Source organism: Delphinus delphis, chromosome 5 (assembly GCF_949987515.2).
Source record: "Delphinus delphis chromosome 5, mDelDel1.2, whole genome shotgun sequence".
NCBI classification, from domain to species: domain Eukaryota; kingdom Metazoa; phylum Chordata; class Mammalia; order Artiodactyla; family Delphinidae; genus Delphinus; species Delphinus delphis.
In genome coordinates, this window is record NC_082687.1 from 56,028,899 (window position 1) to 56,043,556 (window position 14,658).

A 14,658-nucleotide genomic window follows, 5' to 3' on the forward strand; every position below is an offset into this window, starting at 1 on the left:
TTCACATTCCTTCTCCCAACCCCTAAATATGCTTAGAAATCAAATTCAAGGGATTCTGCCAGTGGCCTTCATTTGGGCTGCAACTCTTCCCAGAGTCTCTGGCCTGCTGGCCTACTATATCAGATTTTGGAATCACCAAGCCTCCACAATCATAGTCTTGGTGCTGCAGCCAGGTGTCAACCCGGAGCCTCTGAGGTGGGAGAGCCGAGTTCAGGACATTGGTCCACCAGAGACCTCCTGGCTCACGTAATATCAAATGGCAAAAGCTCTCACAGAGATCTCCATCTCAATGCTGTGGCCCAGCTCCACTCAATGACAAGCAAGCTACACTGCAGGACACCCTATGACAAACAACGAGCAAGACAGGAACACAGACTCACTGGTTAGCAGAGAGGCTGCCTAAAATCATAATAAGGTTGCAGACACACCAAGACAGACCACCGGATGCAGTCTGGCTCACCAGAAAGACAAAATCCAGCCTCATCCACCAGAACAAAGGTACAAGTCCCCTCCACCAGGATGCCTACACAACCCACTGAACGACCTTTACCCACTGGGGACACACACCAAAAACAAGGGGAACTACAAACCTGCAGCTTGCAGAAAGGAGACCCCAAACACAGTAAGTTAAGCAAAATAAGAACACAGAGAAATACACAGCAGATGAAGGAGCAAGATAAAAACCCACCAGATCAAACAAATGAAGAGGAAATAGGCAGTCTACATGAATAAGAATTCAGAGTAATGATAGTAAAGATGATCCAAAATCTTGGAAATAGAATGGAGAAAATAAAAGAAACATTTAAGAAAGCCCTAGAAGAACTAAAGAGCAAACAAACAATGATAAACAACACAATAAATGAAAGCAAAAATTCTCTAGAAGGAATCAATAGCAGAATAACTGATGCAGAAAAATGGATAAGTGACCTGGAAGATAAAAGAGTGGAAATAACTACTGCAGAGCAGAATAAAGAAAAAAGAATGAAAAGAATTGAAGACAGCCTCAGAGACCTCTGGGACAACATTAAAGGCACCAACATTTAAACAATAGAGGTCCCAGAAGGAGAAGAGAAAAAGAAAGGGACTGAGAAAATATTTGAAGAGATTATAGTTGAAAACTTCCCTAACATGGGAAAAGAAATAGTCAGTCAAGTGCAGGAGGCGTAGAGAGTCCCATACAGGATAAATGCAAGGAGAAACATGCCAAGACACATATTAATCAAACTATCAAAAATTAAATACAAAGAAAAAATATTAAAAGCAGCAAGGTAAAACAACAAATAACACACAAGGGAATCCCCATACTGGCAGGACATATTAAAAGTGATGAAAGAGAAAAACCTACAACCAAGATTACTCTACCCAGCAAGGATCTCATTCAGATTTGATGGAGAAATTGAAACCTTTACAGACAAACAAAAGCTAAGAGAATTCAGCACCACCAAACCAGCCTTACAAGAAATCCTAAAGGAACTTGGTTGGCAGGAAACACAAGAGAAGGAAAAGACCTACAATAACAAACCCAAAACAATTAAGAAAATGCTAATAGCAACACACTTATTGATAACTACCTTAAATGTAAATAGATTAAATGCTCCAACCAAAAGACATGGACTGGCTGAATGGTTACAAAAACAAGACCCATATATATGCTGTCTACAAGAGACCCACTTCAGACCTAGGACACACACAGACTGAAAATGAGGGATTGGAAAAAGATATTTTATGCAAATGGAAATCAAAAGAAAACTGGAGTAGCAATTCTCATAACAGACAAAATAGACTTTAAGTAAAGACCATTACAAGATACAAAGAAGGACACTACATAATGATCAATGGATCAATCCAATTAATCAATCCATTAATTATTGTAAACATTTATGGACCCAACTTCGGAGCACCTCAATACTTAAGGCAAATGCTAATAGCCATAAAAGCAGAAATCAACAGTAACACAATAATACTAGGGGACTTTAACACCCCACTTTCACCAGTGGACAGATGATCCAAAATGAAAATAAATAAGGAAACACAAGCTTTAAATGATACATTAAACAATATGAACTTATTTGATATTTATAGGACATTCCATCCAAAAACAACAGTATACACTTTCTTCTCAAGTGCTCATGGAACATTCTCCAGGATAGATCATATCTTGGGTCACAAATCAAGCTTTGGTAAATGTAAGAAAATTGAAATTGTATCAAGTATCTTTTCTGACCACAATGCTGTGAGACTATCTATCAATTACAGGAAAAAATGTGTACAAACACAAGGAGGCTAAACAATACACTACTAAATAACCAAGAGATCACTGAAGAAATGAAAGAGGAAATCAAAAACTACCTAGAAACAAATGACAATGAAAACACGACAATTCAAAACCTATGGGATGCCGCAAAGGCAGTTCTGAGAGGGAAGTTTACAGCAATACAATCCTACCTCAAGGAAAAAGAACAATCTCAAATAAACAACCTAACCTTAAACCTAAAGCAATCAGAGAAAAAAGAAGAAAAAAAAACCCCAAAGTTAGCAGAAGGAAAGAAATCATAAAGTTCAGATCAGAAATAAATGAAAAAGAAATGAAGAAAACAATAGCTAAAATCAATCAAACTAAAAGCTGGTTCTTTGAAAAGATAAAATTGATAAACCACTAGCCAGACTGATCAAGAAAAGAAGGGAGAATACTTAAATCAATAGAATTAGAAATGAAAAAGGAGAAGTAACAACCGACAGTGCAGAAATACAAAGGATCATGAGAGATTACTACAAGCAACTATATGACAATAAAATGGGCAACCTGGAAGAAATGGTCAAATTCTGAAAAAAGCACAACCTCCCGAGACTGAACCAGGAAGAAATAGACAATATAAACAGACCAATCACAAGCACTGAAATTGAACCTGTGATTTAAAATCTTCCAATAAACAAAAGCCCAGGACCAGATGGCTTCAGAGGCGAATTCTATCAAAAACTTAGAGAAGAGCTAACACCTATCCTTCTCAAACTCCTCCGAAATATAGCAGAGGGAGGAACACTCCCAAACTCATTCTAAGAGGTCACCATCACCCTGATACCAAAACCAGACAAAGATGTCACAAAAAAAGAAAACTACAGACCAATATCACTGATGAACATAGATGCAAAAATCCTCAACAAACTACTAGCAAACAGAATCCAACAGCACATTAAAAGGACCGTACACCATGATCAAGTGGGGTTTATCCCAGGAATGCAAGGATTCTTCAATATATGCAAATCAATCAACGTGATACACCATATTAACAAATTGAAAGAGAAAAACCATATGATCATCTCAATAGACGCAGAAAAAGCTTTTGACAAATTCAACACCCATTTATGATAAAAACTCTCCAGAAAGTAAGCATAGAGGGAACTTACCTCAACATAATAAAGGCCATATATGACACACCCACAGCCAACATCGTTCTCAGTGATGAAAAACTGAAGCCATTTCCACTAAGATCAGGAATAAGACAAGGTTGCCCGCTTTCAAAACTATTATTCAATGTAGTTATGGATGTTTTAGCCACAGCAATCAGAGAAGAAAAAGAAATAAAGGGAATCCAAATTGGAAAAGAAGAAGTAAAACTGTCACTGCAGATGACATGATACTATACATAGAGAATCCTAAATATGCTACCAGAAAACTAGTAGAGCCAATCAATGAATTTGATAAACTAGCAGGATACAAAATTAATGCAGAGAAATCTCTTTCATACCTATACACTAATGATGAAAAATCTGAAAGAGAAATTAAGGAAACACTCTCATTTACCATTGCAACAAAAAGAATAAAATACCTAGGAATAAACCTACCTAAGGACACAAAAGACCTATATGCAGAAAACTATAAGACACTGATGAACGAAATTAAAGATGATACAAAGAGATGGGGAGATATAACACATTCTTGGACTGGAGGAATCAACATTGTGCAAATGACTATACTACCCAAAGCAATCTACAGATTCAGTGCAATCCCTAGCAACTACCAATGGCATTTTTCACAGAACTAGAACAGAAAAATTCATAATTTGTAACACAAAAGATCCCGAATAGCCAAAGCAATCTTGAGGAAGAAAATCAGAGCTGGTGGAATCCAGCTCCCAGACTTCAGACTATACTGCAAAGCTACAGTAAACAAGACAGTATGGTACTGGCACAAAAACAGAAATATACATCAATAGAACAGGATAGAAAGCCCAGAGATAAACCCCCACACATATGGTCACCTTATCTTTGATAAAGGAGGCAAGAATATACAATGGAGAAAAGACAGCCTCTTCAATAAGTGGTGCTGGGAAAACTGGACGCTACATGTAAATGAATGAAATTAGAACACTCCCTAAAACCATACACAAAATAAACTCAAAATGGATTAAAGACCTAAATGTAAGGCGAGACACTGTAAAATTCTTAGAGGAAAACATAGGCAGAACACTCTATGACATAAATCACAGCAAGATCCTTTTTGACCCACCTCCTAGAGAAATGGAAATAAAAACAAAAATAAACAAATGGGACCTATTGAAACTTAAAAGCTTTTGCACAGCAAAGGAAACCATAAACAAGATGAAAAGACAGCCTCAGAATGGGAGAAATATTTGCAAATGAAACAACTGACAAAGGATTAATCTCCAAAATATACAAGCAGCACAATATCAAAAAAAACCCAAACAACCCATTCCAAAAATGGGAAGAAGATCTAAATAGACATTTCTCCAAAGAAGATATACAGATTGCCAACAAACACATGAAAGGATGCTCAACATCACTAATCATCATAGAAATGTAAATCAAAACTACAATGAGGTATCACCTCACACCAGTCAGAATGGCCATCATCAAAAAAATCTACAAAGAATAAATGCTGGAGAGGGTGTGGAAAAAAGGGTATCATCTTGAACTGTTGGTCAGAAGGTAAATTAATACAGCCACTATGGAGAACAGTATGGAGGTTCCTTAAAAAACTAAAAATAGAACTACCATATGACCCAGCAATCCCACTACTGGGCATATACCCTGGGAAAATCATAATTCAAGAAGAGTCATGTACCACAGTGTTCATTGCAGGGCTATCTACAATAGCCAGGACATGGAAGCAACCTAAATGTCCATCTACAGATGACTGGATATAGAAGATATGGCATTTACATACAATGGAATATTACTCAGCCATAACAAGAAACAAAACTGAGTTATCTGTAGTGAAGTGGTTGGACTTAGAGACTGTCATACAGAGTGAAGTAATTCAGAAAGAGAAAAACAAATACCTCATGCTAACACAAATATATGGAATCTAAAAAAAAAAAAAAAAAAGTTCTGAAGACCCTAGGGGCCAGACAGGAATAAAGACACAGACGAAGAGAATAGAGTTGAGGACACGGGGAGGGGGAACGGTAAGCTGGGACGAAGTCAGAGAGTGGCATGGACATATATACACTTCCTAATATAAAATAGATAGCTAGTGGGAAGCAGCTGCATAGCACAGGGAGATCAGCTCGGTGCTCTGTGTCCACCTAGAGGGGTGGGATAGGGAGGGTGGGAGGGAGACGCAATAGGGAAGGGATATGGAGATATATGTTTATGTATAGCTGATTCACTTTGTTGTACAGCAGAAACTAACACACCATTGTAAAGCAATTATACTCCAATAAAGATGTTAAAAAATTAAAATATATATAAAATAAAATTTAAAAAGAAATCAAATTCACTGAAGATAAAAGGCATAAGTCTTACCTGGCTGTATATCAGACATTGTCACCTTCCTCTATAAACAAGCAGCATGTTAGTTGCACTCCAATAAATCATTTATGAGAAAAACAAGCTCACAATTAGCAATACTAAATTAGTGTATCTGTAAAATAGTGTATCTCCTGGAAATTTTATTTTTAAAGTTTACATTTCTGTTTCTGCCCAAGGCAAGTGTGGCGGATGGGTGGAGAACATATCTTACATCTATGAGTTCTAGATAATACTTTAAGGTTCTATATAACTAACACAACTAGGGTGCGTAGGATTTTGTTTGTAAAATGTCATATTTGTACTTATAGCAAATCTGTTATTTTCTGATTTTTTTCTTATCTTTGATTCTGTGTTTTGCTGTCATTAATAATTCATTTTTTGACTTTTTTTTATTGCATATACATGTGTAATCCAAGGACCAAGAAACCAGCTATACAATTATCAAATCTAAAGAGACAACTATAACTGCAGAGGGCTTGAAACCAGCTTCAGTATATGTCTTCCAAATTCGAGCACGCACAGCAGCAGGCTATGGTGTCTTCAGTCGAAGATTTGAGTTTGAAACCATCCCAGTGTGTAAGTCATTTTAATTACTGTCAACTCATATCTCTGTAATGGTTACCAGAAAAGAGTCATTTGATCAATACTCTCCCTGGGCATTCTGTCAGTCTCCATCTTCTTCTCTCTCTCCCAGGCATTACTCCTTCAGGTAGGAAGCATCTGTCATGCTATTATGGGAGGTTAGCAGGTTAACACATCGGTCCCCAATCCTCATAGCATTTAGTCTACAGGGAGATGAAATATCAGATCCTTAAGAACTGTTTAAACCTTGCTTTTAAAGACTTTCTTTCCACTGTTGCCATACTTTATTGAATTATTGCCATTTACTTTTTACTTGTTTTATTGAACAATGCTACTAGGCTTAGTCTTTTTATGAAAATTCCACAGGGAACTTTCATTAGTATTGAGTTTGGCAAGAAAATGGTACTCTAAGGAACCAGTCTGATTGTTTTGAAAAAAATCAAAACCTCTGGCAACATCTCTGAGTGGAGGGTCCGGAAATATTTCTGGAAAACCCTTCTTGTACCTTTCTTTTCATAAAATAGTAAAAAATAGCATGAAACTTTTTCTTCTTTAATGTCAAACAAAATATTTAGATTACTTACTTGTACTAAAGCACACATTTAAAGCAGGATTAGGAGAAAGCAATAACTTGCCTTGTTTATAGATGAAAGAACTGACACTATTAATGTCTTGTTATGAAGAAAATAACACAGAGTAGTATGAAATGTCAAGTATGTGTAAATGTGTTTGTTTGTACATATACAATACATATATATACTTTTTTAAAGTCAAGTTTTGTAAGAATTACTTATTTTTAAATGAAGAAAATAAAATGCATGTTTCCTCCCTTTGAAAACCAACAAAACAAGACCTTAATTATCAGATTTACTTTGTAATGATTAGGAGAGCTATTAAATTAAAATGTTCATAAACCTATATAATACAGCTCTTTAGAAAATGAAGATATATTTCTGTTTAAAGCATGTTTAACTGAATTATCTAAAAGATAATTTTTATTACTTTAAGAATAGCTTTCTAAGTATGACTTCACTTGATTTTATACAGATTAGGGTGCCATGGTGAAAAATGATAAATTATTTTCTTTCCATGCAAGGAAAGTCCCATGTCTGAAGTTTAATTGACATATTGAAATTTAAATATTTAATGCTATTTAGAAAAGCTTTTTAAAATAAGTTTCATATGAATTAATGTAATTAGTCATAAAATTTCCATAATATTGGCAATGGATTATTCACTGTCATACCTTGGACCCTGATCTGGATTTATAATGAAATATGTATTATATAAGCTGGCCATCCTAATAGGGCTTGTTTCTATTTATGCTTATGTGCTTTACCAATTCTGGAAACAAAGCCATAGAGTAAATAATATCTCACAATATGCTCGAGTGCTTGGATAATTTTACAAATGAAAAATCTCACTTTAAAAGATTACAAAATTATACTTAGTTTTAGGATGTTGGCATGTTCAGCAGCTAGTTTTTCTTCAGACTATTTGATGCTCTTTCCCTTACTTTTTTTTTTAAATAGTAGTTTCCAGGTATGCCAATACCCATCAATCTGATCATTGAGAGAAATAATGAGGTCATTTTCCATATAATTTTACAAAGTCTCACCTGAAACTTTCTTTTAAATATTTTCCTACATAACTTCTAGATGGAAAGAAATATCACACAAATATTTTTATTACAAAATCAGATTTTAGTGTTATTATTAATAGTAATGAAAATATTTTAGGGATGTACTGCCTCAACTTTAGTGTGGAATTTTATTTTTACTTGCTTATGTGTACATGTATTTGCAAACAATTTAAGAATGAATTTTTCTTTGTACCAAGTATCTGTTACATACCAACCCCCTTTGATCTTCATGTAGAAATCTTCTGGATACAATTCAGGAAGAATGTGTTGAGCCCCTGTTATGTGCTTGGCTTTGCTAGACTCTGGAGAAGTATACATGAGTAACACGTGGAAACTTCTCTCCTAAGAATAAGAGAGAATAATCTTCTGAAGATTAGAATGTTTATGTCAAGAACCATTTTAGGATAATAGTTTTGTTCATTATTTTTAAATTTGTCATTAACTCCCTACAAATCAAAAGATTTTTCATGCTAGGTACTGTGAGTGACTCAAATAACTTTAAGGCATAATCCCTCCCTTCTCCAGGATTATACTCTAATAGGGAATTAAAGAAGATATACAATTATTATTAAAATAACACTTCATTTTGTGTTATATACCATTCATTTGACAACTATTTGTGCAGTATTTTGTGAAATCACTTCAATTATATTATTGAGCAATTATTTACTTAATACTATAATTTAATTTTTCACATACATATATTATTTCCAAAACACAATCTGCAAATACTAGAGTCAAGAGTTATGGTATCTTAAACATATTTACATTTTTGCTGTCAAAGCTATTGGCAATTTTCATTTGGTGGGTGACAGTTAACCTGGCTTTAATGAGTCACCATTGTTAAGGAAAGTCTACCTTATCATTCAGGTATATTAGGACAAAAAATTATCTGAAAGTCATTACTTTGAACTTAAACTTTACAAAGAATTTTCCAATTGATTATTCAGTTCATAATTGCATGATATGATATATTGACATATGTTCTTGATTTGCTTAATTTTTTAAACTTATTAATTTATATTATACTTCAGTTACAAAATTGTTATGAAGAGCTTTCCTTTTTCTTCTACATTATCTTCTATGTTAAAAATATAGCCCTAAAACCAAATGCAAATAATAAAAACAAGAATGCAAAATATTCATTTTAGAAAAACTATTTACCATGAGGATTTGGGTGGAAAATCTCCAGCTTTTTTTCTGTCAGGTTTTAGTTTATGTTTTATAACTGACTGTAACCCACTTTAATTTTGTTGTGCATACAATTAATTGTTTAAAATTGACCCCTTTCATTATTCCTATTCCCAACGGCGATGATAAAAACATGCCAACAAATACACCTAGCATGAATGAAACCATCCAGCCAACCTAGCTAGCTCTTTTTCTTAGTTTTTTTTTTCTTAATATAAATTGTCTTGAAAATATGGAAACATCACTGAATCTTTCTTAGTCTCTACTTGCCCAAGATTTACTGAACACATTTGTGTTTCTTTTATGATTTTTTTTCCTCAATATACTTTCTCTCATCTAATTCTTACCTATTTGATTCAAAAATCTGTATAGCCCAATGGCTAGAATAATGCTATTCTGTTTTTTAAATGAAAATTTTACCAAGATAATTGTAGATTCACATGCAACAATACACAGAGAGCTCTTGCACACTTTGCTCAGTATCCCCAATGGTAACATTGTGCAAAACTATAGTATAACAACAAAAGCAGGATATTGGCATTGATGCAATCCACCAGTCTTACATTTCCTCATACTCCTTTGTGTGTATGTGTGTAAACAGGTATGAGTTAAGTTCTGTACAATCTGGTCACTTGTGAGCGTTCGTGTATTTACCATCACAGTCAAGATATCGAATAGTATCAACCTCACAAGGATCTCTGTTGTTGCCCCCTTTTTTTTCCCCCAAGGGATAACCATTTATTTTATTTTTTATTTTATTTTATTTTATTTTTGAATTTTATTTTATGTATTTCTTATACAGGAGGTTCTTACTAGTTATCTATTTTATACATATTAGTGTATACATGTCAATCCCAGTCTCCCAATTCATCTGACCACCACCACCCCCGCCCCCCACGTCCACCCGCTTGGTGTCCATACATTTGTTCTCTACATCTGTGTCACTATTTCTGCCTTGCAAACTGGTTCATCTGTATCATTTTTCTACACTCCACCTATATGTGTTAATATACGACATTTGTTTTTCTCTTTCTGAATAACTTCACTCTGTATGACAGTCTCTAGATCCACCCAAATCTCTACACATGACCCAATTTCATTCCTTTTTATGGCAGAGTAATACCCATTGTATATATGTACCACATCTTCTTTATCCATTCATCTGTCAATGGGCATTTAGGTTGCTTCCATTACTTGGCTATTATAAATAGTCCTGCAAAGAACATTGAGGGGCATGCGTCTTTTTGAATTATGGTTTTCTCTGGGTACATGCCCAGTAGTGGGATTGCTGGGTCATATGGTAATTCTATTTTTAGTTGTTTAAGTAACCTCCATAATGTTCTCCATAGTGGCTGTACCAATTTACATTCTCACCAACAATGCAAGAGGGTTTCCTTTTCTGCACACCCTCTCCAGCATTTGTTGTTTGTAGATTTTCCAATAAAGCCCATTCTAATGAATGTGAGGTGATACCCACTGTAGTTTTGATTTGCATTTCTCTAATAATTAGTGATGTTGAGCAGCTTTCCATATGCTTCTTGGCCATCTGTATGTCTTCTTTGGAGAGATGTCTATTTAGGTCTTCTGTCCATTTTTGGATTGGGTTGTTTGTTTTTTTTAATATTGAGCTGCATGAGCTGTTTATATATTTTGGAGATTAATCCTTTGTCCATTGATTTGTTGGCATATATTTTCTCCCATTCTGAGGGCTGTCTTTTTGTCTTGTTTATAGTTTCCTTTGCTGTGCAAAAGCTTTTAAGTTTCATTAGGTCCCATTTGTTTATTTTTATTTCCATTACTCTAGAAGGTGGGTCAAAAAAGATCTTGCTGTGATTTATATCAAAGAGTGTTCTGCCTATATTTTCCTCTAAGAGTTTTAGAGTGTCTGGTCTTACATTTAGGTCTTTAATCCATTTTGAGTTTATTTTTGTGTATGGTGTTAGGGAGTGTTGTAATTCCATTCTTTTACATGTGGCTGTCCAGTTTACCCAGCACCACTTATTGAAGAGGCTGTCTTTTCTCTATTGTATATCCTTGCCTCTTTTGTCATAGATTAATTGACCATAAGTGCATGGCTTTACCTCTGGGCTTTCTATCCTGTTCCATTGATCTATATATCTGTTTTTGTACCACTACCATATTGTCTTGATTACTGCAGCTTTGTAGTACAGTCTGAAGTCAAGGAGCCTGATTCCTCTAGCTCTGTTTTTCTTTCTCAAGATTGCTTTGGCTATTCAGGGTCTTTTATGTCTCCATACAAATTTTAAGATTTTTTGTTCTAGTTCTGTAAAAAATACCATTGGTAATTGGAGAGGAATTACATTGAATCTGTAGATAGTAGTATAGCTTTGGGTAGTATAGTCATTTTCACAATATTGATTCTTCCAATCCAGGAACATGGTATATCTCTCCATCTGTTTGTGTCATCTTTGATTTATTTCATCAGTGTCTTATAGTTTTCTGAGTCTTTTACCTCCTTAGGTAGGTTTATTCCTAGATCTTTTATTCTTTTTGTTGAAATGGTGAATGGGATTGTTTCCTTAATTTCTCTTTCTGATCTTGTATTGTTAGTGTATAGGTATGCAAGAGATTTCTCTGCATTAATTTTGTATCCTGCAAACTTACCAAATTCATTCACTAGCTCTAGTAATTTTCTGGTGGCATCTTTAAGATTCTCTATGTACAGTATCATGTCATCTGCAAACAGTGACTATTATACTTCTTCTTTTCAAATTTGGATTCTCTTTATTTCTTTCTCTTCTCTGATTTCCATGGCTAGGACTTTCAAAACTATGTTGAATAAGAGTGGCGAGAGTGGACATCCAGGTCTTGTTCCTGATCTTAGAGGAAATGCTTTCAGTTTTTCACCATTGATAACGATGTTGGCTGTGGGTTTGTCATATATGGCCTTTATTACGTTGAGGTAGTTCCCTCTGTGCCCACTTTCTGGGGAGTTTTTATCATACATGGGTGTTGAATTTTGTCAAAAGCTTTTTCTGCATCTATTGAGATGATCATATGTTTTTTATTCTTCAATTTGTTAATATGGTGTATCACATTGATTGATTTGCGCATATTGAAAATCCTTGCATCCCTGGGATAAACTCCACTTGATCATGGTGTATGATCCTTTTAATGTGTTGCTGGATTCTGTTTGCTAGTATTTTGTTGAGGATTTTTGCATCTATGTTCATCAGGGATATTGGTCTGTATTTTTCTTTTTTCATAGTATCTTTGTCTGGTTTTGGTATCAGGCTGATGGTGGCCTCATAGAATGAGTTTTGGAGTATTCTTTCCTCTGTAATTTTTAGGAAGAGTTTGAGAAAGATGGGTGTTAGCTCTCCTCTGAATGTTTGATAGAACTCACCTGTGAAGATATCTTGTCCTGGACTTTTGTTTGTTGGAAGATTTTTAATCACAGTTTCAATTTCATTACTTGTGATTGGTCTGTTCATATTTTCTGTTTCTTTTATAACTACATTTACTGCCTTCACTAACAACTCCTGTTCCATAACTAATCTCTGGCTACCACTAAAATCTAAACATCCATTTTTAAATCTTGATATTTTAAAAATGGTTTGTAAATGGAATCATACAATACATGACCTTTAAGTTTGGAATTTTTTCTCACTCAGCATAATTCCCTGTAGATTCATCCAAGTTGTTGTGCATATCAAATCTGTTTCTTTCCATTGTTGAGTCGTATTCCATGATATGTATGTACCATAGTTTGTTTAACCATTCCCCTGTTGAAAGATATCTGGGCTGATACCAGTTTTTGCTATTATCAATAAAAATGCTATGAACATTCAGGTATATATTTTTGTGTCAACCTAAGTTTTTATTTCCCTGGGATAACTATCCAAGAATACAATTGCCTGGGTCTTATGGTAATTGCATGTTTCATTTTGTAAGAAACCAACAAAATGTTTTCCAGAATGGCTGTACCATTTTACATTCTTACCAGCAATATGAGTGATCAGTTTCTCCACATGATTATTAGTATTTGGTGTTGTCACTATTTTATTTTGTCCTTTTGGACAGGGGAGTAGTCGTATCTCATTGTGGTTTTATTTGAGATCTGTAATAGCCAATGATGTTCAGCATCGTTTCATGTGCTTATTTGACTGCCATACTGTTTTAAGTTTCCCAACTCCTGTGTACTCATATTACAAATCAAAAATTATAACTTTGATCACATTCTCCTGATAAAGAAAGTTAACAGATACTTTTTGCTGTGTGAGAAAGATCCAAAATTCTCACCCTGGCCTTAGAAACTCTTATAATCTGTCTCTAACAAAACTCTTTAGTCTCAATGATTAAATCAATGATTCAAATATGTAGCAAGTATCTAGAGAATATTTATGTAATATGGATTTGTAACCAGGAGTGGGGGAAGCAAAATACGGGAAAACAAAAATATTTCTCAACAGATACTATCTTAAAGTTTCCAGGGATGATGTAAATATATAATAATTGACAAAAAGAAACATATTATTTACTAAAGAATATTAATTTTCATAATTAACATCCTTTTAATGGTAGTATGTTTCATTGCTCCAAAATTTACTTTTAAATATTCCCAAAACATTCTGCAGCTATTCTTCCAAAACTACATTATAAATCAACTAATTCTTAATAAACATATATAGGAAAATAGACAATATGCATGACTAGAGGTTCGTATCTTTAAATATTAAAAAATTTAACAAAATGTAAAAGGATAATCATGAATCATACTGGGCTTACTTTTTTTTTTTTAACCACTGCTAAAGAATGAACAAGTATGAAGGTATTGATAGTATCCCATAAATTCTATATATTTTAAATTTAGCTGATGTAGTTGGAGATATTATTGATACTGTCAGGGCAAACAAAGGAATAAATAGTAAAAAATCTTGATGAATTATTTCCTATGAGAAGAGAGTGGCATGGACACATATACACTATCAAATGTAAAATACGTAGCTAGTGGGAAGCAGCCGCAGAGCATAGGGAGATCAGCTCAGTGCTTTGTGACCACGTAGAGGGGTGGGATAAGGAGGGTGGGAGGGAGATGCAAGAGGGAGGGGATATGGGGATAGATGTATATGTAAAGCTGATTCACTTTGTTATAAAGCAGAAACTGACACACCATTGTAAAGCAATCATACTCCAGTTACAAACCAATTATAAAATAATACTGAATTTTATATTAAAAAAAAAGAAATATCTCACAAATGAATCACTGAAAGGAACTTAAAAAATGGTTCAAACTGACCAGAGGGCAGACAGCAGAAGCAAGAAGAACTACAATCCTGCAGCCTGTGGAACAAAAACCATATTCACAGAAGATAGACAAGATGAAAAGGCAGAGGGCTATGTACCAGATGAAGGAGCAAGATAAAACACCAGAAAAACAACTAAATGAAGGGGAGATAGGCAACCTTCCAGAAAAAGAATTCAGAATAATGATAGTGAAGATGATCCAG

At 34.4% G+C, this 14,658-nt stretch overlaps 1 protein-coding gene across 1 annotated transcript in view; it reads left to right on the forward strand.

Annotated features, from left to right (window-relative positions):
• The window catches only part of EPHA5 (EPH receptor A5), a 318,271-nt gene that overhangs the window by 220,424 nt on the left and 83,189 nt on the right, over window positions 1-14,658 (forward strand). Inside the window, exon 7 of the mRNA XM_060012452.1 lies at window positions 6,189-6,348. Within this exon, the coding sequence (XP_059868435.1) occupies window positions 6,189-6,348 (160 nt within the window). The remainder of the gene's footprint in view (window positions 1-6,188; window positions 6,349-14,658) is intronic.